At 49.1% G+C, this 13,023-nt stretch overlaps 1 protein-coding gene across 4 annotated transcripts in view; it reads left to right on the top strand.

Moving 5' to 3' along the window:
* The first annotated feature begins 12,140 nt into the window (after positions 1-12,140).
* The window catches only part of MAP4K3 (mitogen-activated protein kinase kinase kinase kinase 3), a 119,147-nt gene continuing 118,264 nt past the window's right edge, over positions 12,141-13,023 (top strand). For 2 of the 4 annotated variants that reach the window (XM_079792260.1, XM_079792257.1), the window contains exon 1: positions 12,143-12,581. In XM_079792260.1, the coding sequence (XP_079648386.1) occupies positions 12,486-12,581 (96 nt within the window). In that variant the 5' untranslated portion in view covers positions 12,143-12,485. Of the gene's footprint in view, positions 12,582-13,023 lie in introns of all 4 variants that reach the window. The other 2 variants (XM_079792258.1, XM_079792259.1) reach the window with 2 other exon arrangements.

The raw sequence follows: 13,023 nt of genomic DNA, 5'->3' as shown, positions 1-13,023 counted from the left end.
CCCACCAGCCAATCAGGAGCAAATATGCAAATAAACCCAACCAAGATGGCTACAGCCACTGAGAGCAGGAGGGAGGCTTGGGTTTCTGCGGTAACAAAAGAAGCCAAGCTTTCCGCGCCTCCTGTTGCCAGCCTAAGCCTCCACTCAAGGCTACAAAGTTTCAATTATAGAAGGTGAATTAACTCCAACAGAAATCGCTGCTGGCCGCGGAGCGAGCAGCAGGCTTGGCTTTGCTCCAGGCTACAAAGTTTCAATTGTAGAAGGTAAATAAATTCCAGATACCAGGGCCTCCTCTTGGGTCGCCAGGGGGCGTGGCCGGCCTGCAAACCACCACAGGCCCCTCGCTCAGGCCGCCCCACGCTTCAAGGGAACCCCCACCCTTCAGGGCAAACCAGTCAGCCCCCACCCATGCACCAGGCCTCTATCCTATCTAATAAAAGAGTAATATGCAGATTGACCATCACTGCAACAAACAATATAGCTGCCCCCATGTGGACACAAGATGGCCACCACAAGATGGCCAGCAGGGGAGGGCAGTTGGAGGTGATCAACCCTGCAGGGGAGGGCAGTTAGGGGTGACCAGGCCGGCAGAGGAGGGAAGTTGGGGGCAAACAGGCTGGCTGGGGAGCAGTTAGGCATCAATCAGGCTGGCAGCGGAGTGGTTAGGGGGTGATCAGGCTGGCAGGCAGAAGCGGTTAGGGGCAATCAGGAAGGCAGGCAGGTGATCAGTTGGGAGCCAGCAGTCCTGGATTGTGAGAGGGATGTCCGACTGCCCGTTTAGGCCCGATCCTGGTGGGATCAGGCCTAAACGGGCAGTCGGACATCCCTCGAGGGGTCCCAGATTGGAGAGGGTGCAGGCTGGGCTGAGGGACACGCCCCCTCTCCGTGCACGGATTTCATGCACCGGGCCTCTAGTATGTCATAAAAGAAAATGCTAATCCAAAATATTCTGCAAGTTTGGCCCGGGATTGCCTCAAAACTGGAAATGATCTATAGAACAATTCCGTAGTCATAAGATGAAATTTTAAAATCTGCTTTTCCCCATAAGAGTTCTTCCACACTTAATCATTCAAGAGCTGATTATCCAGAATGTGTAATACACAAACCAGTTATATCTTCTTTTCCCTTCTGCTGCCTAATTTTTGGTCATTTCACAGCTCATTAGTATGCTCTCTCTGGGAAAATAAAAGCAAATGTAGCTCAAATAGTATTTTTAACTTTCTATGTAAAGGTTTTGTAGGGAGGGTTATAATTACTGGTTAACATATCACTTTTCTTTAATAAATATCTAGTTAGGCTCCACTGAGCACTAGGAAAGAATTTTAAATGTTTAAGATGTCCCTGCTCTTAAGGCTCTTACAATATAATTGGAAAGACAAGGTGTGTGTATCGTCAAATATTAATGCAAGGCAATATATATTTAAACAACGACATAAAAAACTATGGTCATCCAAATATAGTGTGTAAGAGAACTTGATAGACTTAACATGATTTGGAAAAGAAAGAACATAGTATGGACTAACAAGATTGTCAAGGAAATTCTCAATTAAGTAGTAAAACTTGAGCTAGATGTCAAAGAATGAGTGGAATTTCAACACAGAAAAAGGGGGGGGGGGCGGAGAAAACACAAGAAAATCCCAGTATTCCAGGGTCCAAGGCTCCTATATACAAGCATACAGAGTATAGAAAATAGTATAACAAATTTGCCTTCCACACACGGCTTTGTCAAATATTTACTTTTTGCCATATTTGCTTCAGATCCACTTAAAAACACACATAATAATACAGATTTGGCTAAAGGCTTCTCCATATACTATCATTATTTGTCTTCCTCAGCAGAGGTAACAACTATCCTGAACTTAAAGTTCATTATTATCATGAATATTTTAAAATGTTTATCATACATGAAAATAGGTACTATTGTTTCATGTCTTTAAACCTAACATAAATGGCAGCATATTCTGTGTTTCTTCTGCTACTTTTTTTCACCTGATATTTTACTTTTTGAGACTCACATGTAAATATTCTAGTTCCTGCTCTAGTTCTTTTTAAATTGATTTATTTTAGAAAGAGAAGAAGGAAGGGATTGGTGGAGGGAGAGAGGAAGAGAGAGAGAGAGATTGATTGATCATTGTCCCACTTATTTATGCATTCATTGGTTGATTCTTGTATGTGCTCTGACCTGGGATGGAACCTGCAACCTTGGTGTATTGGAACAATGCTCTAACCCAGTGGTCGGCAAACCGCGGCTCGCGAGCCACATGCGGCTCTTTGGGCCCTTGAGTTTTTAGCAAAGGCCAGCTTAGGAGTACCCTAATTAAGTTAATAACAATGTACCTACCTATATAGTTTAAGTTTAAAAAATTGGCTCTCAAAAGAAATTTCAATCGTTGTACTGTTGATATTTGGCTCTGTTGACTAATGAGTTTGCCGACCACTGCTCTAACCAACTAAGCAACCTGGGATAATTTGTTTATTTTAACTCCTAGGAGCCCAGTACACGAATTCGTACACCTTGAAAGGAACCGTGGGCCGTGAGGCTGCGTTGGGCACAGAGGCGGGTCTCCGCCCATCCTCTGCGCCCCAGCCCGGACCCTCCCACTGCGGCCCCTGGTCCCCTGTCTGTCAGCAGCCTGGCTCCTGCCACTGCCGCTCCCATGCACTGATGGTGGGGAGTGATTGAGGCCAGCGCCAGCGGTGGGTGCGAGTGGCGGCTCTGGTGCCAGCTGTAGGTGCGAGCAGGGTCAGCGCCAGCAGCAGGTGCGAGCACCGGGTGGGATCACGGCGCGCGGGAGTAAAGAATTTTAAGTAACCACCAGAGGCTCACCCCGATGAGAGTGACTGGTGCCCCCACTCACCTGCTTCACCATCCCGCTGTGGCCAACGCCCGCCATGGTCTGCACACACCCCCTGGTGGTCAGCACATGTCATAACAACCAGTTGTTGGGTTGTTCTGCCATTTGGTCTATTTGCATATTAGCCTTTTATTATATAGGATAATATAGTATTCCACTGTGTAATCATGTAACAATTTACTTATCCATTCTCAGGTTGACAAATATTTAGGTTGTCTCCAACTATTTTCCAGTTATAGACCATACTTCAATGAGCACTTGTTTACATGTCTCCTTATGCATTTGAGGGAGTTTCTTGGGTATACATATATGGAAAAATGGAATTGTTAGATAAGGTAAGGATATCTTTAGCTTTAATAGATATTGCTAAATTGCCTTCCCATGTGGTAGTACCAATTTATTCTCCACACAGTAGTGTATAACAGTTCCCACATCTTCCTCATCTTTACAAGATGATGACTACATCATTGGCATGGAACTGGCAGGGTACCCTGAAGTCAGTTCCTCCTGTACACTGGCTGTCTGTGTGGGTGATGAACCAGCCCAGCTCAAGCTAAGAGAGCATATCAACCCTCTGGAGAAGAGCAAAGAAAGGAATGGTGTGGTGGGTGAGGAGTGGGTGCACATTTTATTCACCTTTGCATCCCCAATATCTAGTACAACCTGAAGTTCAGTGGGCAAGGCTCAGGAGATGTGAAATTGACTGGAACTAATTATCAGCCTTGATCGGTATCTAAGCTTCAGTGTCCCCATGTGTAAATTATGCATGATAATACTTCAAGGAATCATTCCAAATATAAAATGAAATATAAATGTGGAAACGTTCTTGTTATGAAAGTCAGTGACATTATTTTCATTTTGGATGTTTAAAAAATAAGGTCAATAAACATTTTCTGCTCCTGTTAAGTGGCCCTTGTTATAAAAAACGTTCGCTCACCATTGCTCTACAGGCTCAGATTCTCAGAGATGTCATGATTCCACAATCTTTATTTATATGACACACATTTACATGGTCGTCGAATCTCCTCTTTCTAAATCTGTCACCATCTTTGCCATGGCTCCTCCTTAATGCCCTTTCATCTAGTCAAACTCAACAGGCCTAAAAGTGAACTCACATTGATTCCAAATTTAGCTTCCCCTCAGGACTTCCATATTTCCATTGTTGGCATATTAGGAGCGTGTTGATTGGCCAGGTGTGGTATTATCAGAAGAGGAAGAGAATCGGGCCAGAGAGACTAATTAAGAGGCTTGCACTACATAGCAGAAAACAGACTGCGTTCAGATTTGCAGTTATAATCCTCCCAGAGTCAACACTAAACAGACTGCATTTGGAATATTGAACTTGAATATAACAGTAGTGCCAGAGGTTAGAAAGATGTTAATACATCAAATGCACCCATATGAGGGGTCCAGGTGAGCTATATGAAGATCATGATGAATGAGAAAGATTGAAGGGGATCTGGGAGAACTAAGAGGAGGCACAATAGCAGAAGAATATGAATTTCAATAGTTAGTCAGCACTGACCTCCACAATGACAAATCTAATGGCACTCTTCTGTCTCCCTCCTTCTTAGTCTCATGGACATTTAACACTGTTGATAACACTCCCTCTTTGCTTCATTGATCCAATTGTACTAGTTCAGCAGGCAGTAAAACTGAATCAGAAATGCAAGATTCTTATATGTGGACACATCTGTGAAGGATAAAGAGGAAAGGGAGGGAAGAGTCTCACATTGCAGGGCATGTCTTCATGCCTGTGACGGGAGAGAAAGAAGGGAGAAGGAATGCAAAGCCTCAGTCTGCAGGGCAGCTCTGAGAAAGGCTGTCAGGTCCATGGGGAGCCCAGAGCAGAGACTGCCCATGAGAGGAAACTGCATTGAGTAAGAATGGCTGACAGAGCCCAGTCCCTGGCTGGGAGCATCTGAAGAGACTGAGACCTCTGCAGGAATGCTGTGATGAATCCCAAAGGCATGGTGGCTGGAGGTTTTCAGTTAATTACACTCTTCAGAGCAGGTGCTTCCTTGAAGGGAGTCCTGAGTGATGCACTCCCATGGCAGCCACACCATTTCCTTCCCACATACCGTACTGGACGCCACCTTCCTGCCCTCTTTTGCTGGATGCTCTCCCTTTGCTCACACTCTGAACAGTGGGGTTCTTCAGGAAACCATTTTCTGCCTGTTCCACATACATCTTCACTATGAGAAGTCATCTCAACCCACAAGTTCAAGTAATACCATTACTGAATGTTGATGCTAACTCCCCATGTTAATTCAGGCCATCGTTTTCTCTCACCTGGACTACTGCAAGGGCCTAGCTATTCTCCCATCTCCTCTTCAGTCTTTCCATCAGCCTCCAATTCATTTTGCACTGCAGCTAACTGGACATGCCTAAGGCACAAAGAAGATCATGCTACTCCTGTGCTGAAAACCCATCAATAGCTCCCTTTTGTTCTCAACAAGAAATTATTTAACATGATTTAAATGTCCCTTCATGGACTGGTCCCTGCTTACCGCTCTAGCCTCATCTCTTGTTCACCCCAAGCACGGCACCTTTCATTTCTTTGAATGTAACATTTATACCCATGGTAGGGAGTATATCTTCTTGCCTGCCCAATTCTCCGCCTTTTAAGTCTCAGCTTAGGGGTCCCTTCCTCTGTGAAGGTTTCTATAACCTGCAAAGACCAGATTCAGTGCCCTCCTCTGTCATCCCGGGGACTACCCGATAAAAGGCAAGTCGCATCTACAGAGGGCAGTTAAATATCACGGTGCTGAATATTAAAAATGTAATAAAAGGAACAGTATTTTCCATATCAGGACTTCTCTTGGATATACACTCTTTGAGATAGAAAGGAATACTATGTAAATAGTTATGTGTGGGTGACAGTTCTCCCAAGGGCCACGACAGGCAAACATTCTCAATGCAGTCACACTCCCAGCCCCAGCCCCAGCCCAACCCCAGGCATCTGGAAATATGTGAGGCCATTTCTGTTGTTGATGCCAGTGTGGCTGGGAGTTGTCTTGACACAAGGGGGTAGGGAGGCTAGAACGCATGGATGGGGACAGTCCCAAAATGCTAATAAAACCTCCATTGAGAAACACTGTACTAGGAAGCATGCAAATCTGGGAGCAGAGCTGAATTGCTCAGAGAAACAAAGAGGGAACTGAGAGCTGACATTGGAGGACTTCCATCTCCACCCACTCCCTAAGCAGAGCTCCACCTCACCTGTAAATCAATGTCGGGTGCATGCTTTTAAAAATATTGGTTTAAAGAAAATTTTAAAATATGCATTGGTTTAAAAAGGAGTCAAATTATTAGCCCAAGCAGCACCTACGATCTCCTGGCTCTGCTTCCCTGCATCCAGGATTTATCTCACGGTAAAGGAATTATCTGAGAACTTGTCTGAGCCCTTGACTTCAGTTCAGGGACCGTGCCCCATTGTATCGCCTAAACCTAATATAGTTTGGCACATGATATATGCTCAATAAATATTTCTGAACTATGACTCGTTAAACTTAAAAATTAGCCCTGAAATATTTTCCAACTGTCAACCCTACATATTTATCATTAATTTTATGTTTCCAGTTGAATACATCAAACATAACACAGGTACAAAAGAGAATCATCTACTTCGACCCAGTGCTAAAACCATCCCCCAAAGAATCCCTGCTCCTTTTATTATGGCAAATGTCATCCCCTTTTTGGGATCCTCCAATGATGCAGGACAGAAGCCTACATGGCACCCGTGTCTCTGCCTGCTTCTTCAACCCTGTTAATCCCATCTCCCAATTACCTGCTGGGTTCTTTTCCCTCTTTCCTTCCTCAGCATTTCTGGCTTTAATTCAGGTCTCTTATATACACACTAGAGACCCGGTGCATGAAGATTCATGCACTCGGGAGCGTCCCTCAGCCCAACCACCCTCTCACAATCCCGGACCCCTCGGGTAGGGTCCCTAGGCCTGGCCTGAGATCAGGGCCTATCGGGTCTTTCCTTCCCCGGTCTGCAGGAAGTTGGCCCCACCCCGCCGCTGCCACTGCTTGCCATCTGTGCAGCACTGCCCCCCCGCCCCTGCCACCGGTGGCCTCCCTCTGCAGGCGACAGGCTGGGGTGCAATGGCTTGGCTGGCCTGGGCCTCCCTCTTTCTTTGCTGGGGGGTGGGGCCAGCCATTCAAGGGGCTGTCTGCCTACCTGATGGCCCCTAACTGCTCGCCAACTGCCTGATCACCCCTAACCACTGGTCTGCCTACCTGATCACCCCTATCCACTCTGCCTGCCTGCCTGATTGCCCCTAACAGCTTGCTTGGGGGCGGGGCCAGCCCAGTGAGGGTCTGTCTGCCTACCTGATCTCCCCTAACCACTTGCCTGCCTACCTGATCACCCCTAACCACTGGTCTGCCTACCTGATCACCCCTAGCCCCTCTGCCTGCCTGCCTGATTGCCCCTAACCATTTGCTTGGGGGCGGGGCCAGCACTGACTTCCAGTTGGTCAGCCTCTGGTTGTTGCAGGAGCTGACCGCCAGTTGCCTGCCATCCGTCGCAGGCTCCCCGGTGGTGCCCAAGAATGCATTGGAGTTGGCCAGACAAATGAGGAGGAGGCGCCATCCTCCAGGCTGGCCGCTTAGCTGCAGCCCCGTGAAGCACCCACTCCTACAAGCATCACACAGGAGCGAGACCACAAAGGCTAAAATGGGCCGTAGTAGTTAGTTGCCTACATCTCCGAACCACTCTTTAGTTCGCTTATCTCTCAGAGATAGGTGGCTTCGTGATTCCTTTGTCTCCGCACCAACTCCCCGTTTCACAGCCACCCCTCACATACAACATAACCGCCGCTCACTTTCAGTATACCAACAGCTCTGGGAAAGGAATGCTGAGCAAGCCCTAGCTCAAAGGGGACTCACAACAGCCAGGGCATCCAGCAGGGGAGGAGAATCAGACACAGACATGTGTGTGGAACAATATGGCAGAAGCTTCCAGGAGATGATGTAGCCTAGCTAGCACAGCTCTGAGCCAGGCTACCTGTGTTTAAATCTTGTCTCTGTAGTTTTACTGAATGACCTTGGGAAATTCTTTCAAACTGAGGCTGTCATAAAGAGTCAAAAAGAAAATACATGCAAAAGGCAGTAGTGCCTGGCATCACAGTAAACCCACAAGGTATTAATTACTAATATTTTGAATATTTTAGAATGTTTTAGGGGCAGGTAGGGATGGGGATGGAGATATGGTTTAGAAAGCAAATGCAACAATCTATATATATATACACAGTAGGTCCTCGGGTTACGTCAGAGAGCCATTCCTGTGGCACGACGTAACGTGATTTTCGCCGTAAGTTGGAACCCACCTACGTAAGCACCTACGTCACTCACATGGAGCACATACACAGCAGTAATGAAGTGAAACAGCAAAAAAAATTTAAAAGAAAGATAACAATTCCTGACCTTTACTTGTGGTAAATAAATAATAAAAAACATAAAGCACCTATGTACATACGTCGAAATGATGGAACTTTTTTTTTTATAAATAAATGGGAGATGGCGACATAACCACGAAACAACGTACATCGAGTCCGATGTAACCCAAGGACTCCCTGTAAAAGCCAAGTGACTGGAGCAATGGAATGATCAGAACAACCGGAACGACCGGTTGCTAAGATGTGCACTGCGGTGGCCAACCGGCCAGATCAGGGCCCCGATCGACCCCCGCCCCTCAACCTCCCGAGGCCCCCTCCCCCCTGCCAGCCCGCCTCTGACCACCCCCCACCTTGATCGTGGGTGGGGCCTGCCGGCCATCCGCCCATATCCCCTCCCCCCTGCTGGCCCCCATCGGGGCTGGCCGGCCAGACCCCACCCATGCACAAATTCGTGCACCGGGCTGCTAGTCTATATATATAAAAGTCTAAGCAACCTTTACGACCAATCGACCAAATGGTCGACTGGTCACTATGACGTACACTGACCACCAGGAAGCAGATGCTCAATGCAGGAGCTGCCCCCTGGTGGTCAGTGCACTCCCACAGCCAACCTCCTGGGGTGGGCCAACCTCCCGTGGTCCCTCTCCCACAGCCAACATCCCCGATCAGCCCTTCCCCCCACCCCACCCCATGGCTGGCCGGCCCTGATCACCCCGATAGGAACCGGGCAAGACGGCTCCAATTGGCCTCAATTGCCGGCCAGGCTGAGGGACCCCACCCATGCACGAATTCATGCACCAAGCCTCTAGTCCTACCTAATAATAGAGTAATATGCAAATTGACCATACCTTCGCTACACCCACCAGCCACGCCCACCAGGAAACCAGCGGGGAGCCTGCGACGGATGGCAGGCAACTGGTGGTCGGCTCCTGCAATCCGTCGCCGGGACGCTGGGGTGCGGCTGAGCATTCCTATGTCTTCCTGTTTACATTAATGTCCCTCCTCAGTGCATCCCACAGATTTGTGAGGCTGCAAACATCTTGAGGGCAAGGCCTGTGGCTTTTCTTCTCTGTATTCTATACCACTTAGCACAAGAGAATATTTAAAAGGTATACTATAAAGCAGAGTATAGACTAGTGGCTAAAAGTCTGGCCTTCATGTCATACGACTTCTGTTCAAATTTCAGTTTTCTGTTTTACCTTGAGCACCTTAATCTGCCTGTGTCTGACCAAAAAAAAATGCAGATCATAATACTTACATCAGCAAGTTGTTATGAGAATTAAATAATACATGGAAAGTAACTGACTCCAGTCCCGGCACCTTGTAAGCACTTGGTATGTTAGATATCATTATTTTTCTATATTATTATGATGATGATAATTTACTAGCACTATCTTATAATGAGGCAAATTGTCTTGGAAGCAGTGGGTTCCCTTTTACTGCAGATACAGTAAGTCCTTAGGCACTTAATATGCTCCTAGGTTCTTGGAACTGTGGTGAAATGACATATAATGAAACCAGTTTTACCACAGGCTAATTGAAATAAAGAAGAGTTAAGTTCCTACGGCATCTCATCCACGTCATAACAAAACGATGTGGAATGAATCCATGGACCTGCTGCATCCAAACAGCGGTAAACACAGGAGAGATGCTGTGAAGTAGTTTTTACTTGAAAGGGTTAGATGATTTCTAAGGATGCTTCCAATCATAGAAGAGGGAAGCTGTTTCTCTGACTCAAGGAAAGTGTGATCATTAGTGTTACTTCTAGCAGAGTGTTAGAATAGAATAAAAAGGACATCGGATATGGTTGTATGTACATATTACAAAGAACATAATATTTTATGCTTTGTGAGCAGTTAATTGCACAAACCCTTTTATTTATGTTGAAACCCGTATGGCAAATCAGGCCCTTACATGGAAATCCATCTCTTTTCAAAAGGACTAGGTTGGCCCTGCCAAAAAGGAACAAACAAAACTTTAAAGACTGTGGCAGCCCTGCTGAAATGTCTTTCCCCTTTGAAAGAAGTCTATTAGTGATGCAAATGCAAAGTTATCTGCACAGATGATAATCCTAGCAAACAAAACAGTGAAACCATTAGAACGTCTTGTGCAGCATTCAGTCCTGAGAATCCTGAGAATTTGGCATTCCAAGCTTTCAAAAGGCAGAGAAAGAGAGCGCAACTGATTCCTGTTTGGGATAGTTTGTTAGGTCTGCTTACCTGCATCCTGGGCTGATTATCCTGTTTAGAGAGGCCAAACAATTCTCCAAATATGGACAAGCAGAAGGAAGGCCTGCACTCTGGGCCCCCAGCAAGTGCCTTAAACAGGCAAAAGCAGGATCCTTGGCCATGGAATAACATTTAGTCAGGAGTTTAATTCTCAGGATACCGGAGCTTTAAGGTAGACCCATCTAGAAGAAATCCAATTATAAGTATTCATGGGGGAGCAATTCAAGTAATATGCTCCTATTACTGATACTTTAGTAATTAGACAATTGAAAGGCTACTTGTATCATTGAATAGATGGTCATGTTTCAACACCTTTTTGTCCATAGGTACTCAGAGTAAACTTCTTTGGGAATTTGGAAAATATGCAGTCTTACTACAGGAGAAAGGATTGAAAAGATAAAAATGTATGAAGTTAACCGTAAGTAGTATGCGTGGCTATTGTTTGATTGTATTTATTTTACCCCTAACAGGTTTGATGAGATCTAGTTTCTCAGGAGCCAGTAGGCATTAGGGAATATTAGTGGTCAGAAGGTGTGGTGCCTACAAGTGTTAGGAAAGCATTTCTGAAGTAACACTCCAAAGTAGTATTGCCTAAGTGGCCATCACCTACTTGATCAAACCTTCTGGAAAAGCCTCGTGGACAATTTATTGAGAACAGAAAATTAACCCTCCATACCTACATGATTTCTTGGACAGCACTGGTGTCCACATCGACTGGATGTAATGCTGGAAATCTGGGTCTTGAGCAGGGTGGGGCTTTGGGCAGGTTAAGAGCTTCCAGGTCATCACGTGTTTACACTGCAGGTGCAGGAATGGGACTTGTCCATCCTCCACCCTGCGCCGCCTCTTCTTTGCAAGGTTGCTTGACAGCTTGCACAGTACCCGCCCAGCGTCTTTGATAATCCACTCGTCTCTGGTGAGAAGTCAATCACTGCTTTAGTTCTGTGCTCTGCGTGCCTCCCACGCCCTCTACACCGGCTGCCGGCGGCCGCTCTGCGTGTTTTTGCTCCTCGAGCTTCCCATGCCCTGCCCACGCCGCACGCCTCCCTGCTTGCCCTCTTGGCCTGCCCTCTTTTGCGTCCTGGCGGGCCAACACCAAGGGCCCGAGGGTCGGGTATCGGGGCAAGCACTGCTCACTTTTCTCAGGGGCTTTCCTCCGGGAAACCCCTTCCCCAGAGTTCCAGTAAGTCTGTGATACTCGGCTGTGTCCTAGGTGGACCTGCTTCTAAAATTGGGGACATTGCCTTGCAAATTAAAGCTAGTCCACCCGTTTCGTATTGGGACCTGATCCAGCAAAGTCAAACATTGTCATCCAGGGAATCAGACATGGGTAGGAGCTACTTTCTGCGGGTCCTGCGCTTGGTCCCTGGGGCAGACAATCCTTTTCTGGCACCGGACCGTTGCAGCCCGGCACAGTTCCGCACCCGGGAAAGCCGCGGCCACTCTGAAAGGGCAAAGCTCGGCCGCCCGCACCGCCGGGTAGGCGCGCAGAGCGGGAGCGCGCAGAGCCGGAGCGCGCACGGGCCGGAGCGCGCACGGGCCGGGTAGGCGCGCAGAGCCGGGGCGCGCACGGGCCTGGAGCGCGCGGGCCCGGGGAGCGCTCCCTCCGGGATCGCGGCTGCGCAGTCGGGCGGGAGTCGGGAAAAGGGGAGGAGGGTGGAGGAGCCGGAGTAAGGGGAGGGGGAGGAGCGGCGAAGGCGGAAGCCATGTTGGAGCTTCACCCGGAGCGAGGGGCTGCGAGCGTTCTCCTCTCCCCGTGGGTGTGACCGGGGCTCGGCGCAGCGCGGCTGCGAGGGGCGGGGACGGTTAGCCCGGTCGTCGCCGTCGTTGGCGGCGGCGGCGGCGGCGTGAGGGGAGCGGCGGCCGCAGCGTGGAGCCGGGCGATTGTGACCTCCGGGGGAGCAGGGGTCCGGCCGCGGCTTCCCACTCTCCGTGTGGCCCCCTGAGCGCCCCCCCTCCCCGGCCCGGGAGGGAGGCGGGGGGCACCCGGGCCCGCCATGAACCCCGGCTTCGATCTGTCCCGCCGGAACCCGCAGGAGGACTTCGAGCTGATTCAGCGCATCGGTAGCGGCACCTACGGCGACGTCTACAAGGTAAAGGCGCGGCGCCGGGGACCGGGGTCCCGACCCGAGGTGGGGGGCGGGGGGAGGGGGGCGCGGCGGAGCCCGGGCGGCGGGAGGCGCTGGCGCCCGGGGCTGCGGGGGAGGAGGCGGAGCGGGTGCCCCGGGCTCCGCTGCCTGGGAACGAACAAAGGGCCAAATGTTTCACCCCGGGACCTCCCAGTCCTCACCTGAGCCCTGCCCTGGACGCGCGTCCCCCGGGAGGGCTGAGCGGGCGCGGGCAGCGGGCAGCTCCGCGTCTCGGAGCGCACCGGGCTGGGTTGCTGGGCAGGGTCGGTGCGACGAGCCAGACCGCAGGGGTTTGGCGTCTGTCAGACCTGCGTGCTTCCGACGGACCTGGCCGGATCCGCTGTCCACCCACCAGGCCCCGGTGTAGTTGTTCTTACCCTGGGCCGCTTCCATCGGCAGCCTTTTA

The sequence above is a fragment of the Cnephaeus nilssonii genome (genome assembly GCF_951640355.1).
Source record: "Cnephaeus nilssonii genome assembly, chromosome: 15".
Classification (NCBI taxonomy): domain Eukaryota; kingdom Metazoa; phylum Chordata; class Mammalia; order Chiroptera; family Vespertilionidae; genus Cnephaeus; species Cnephaeus nilssonii.
Note: the sequence above shows the minus strand (reverse complement) of the source record. Positions and strands in the feature narration are given on the sequence as shown.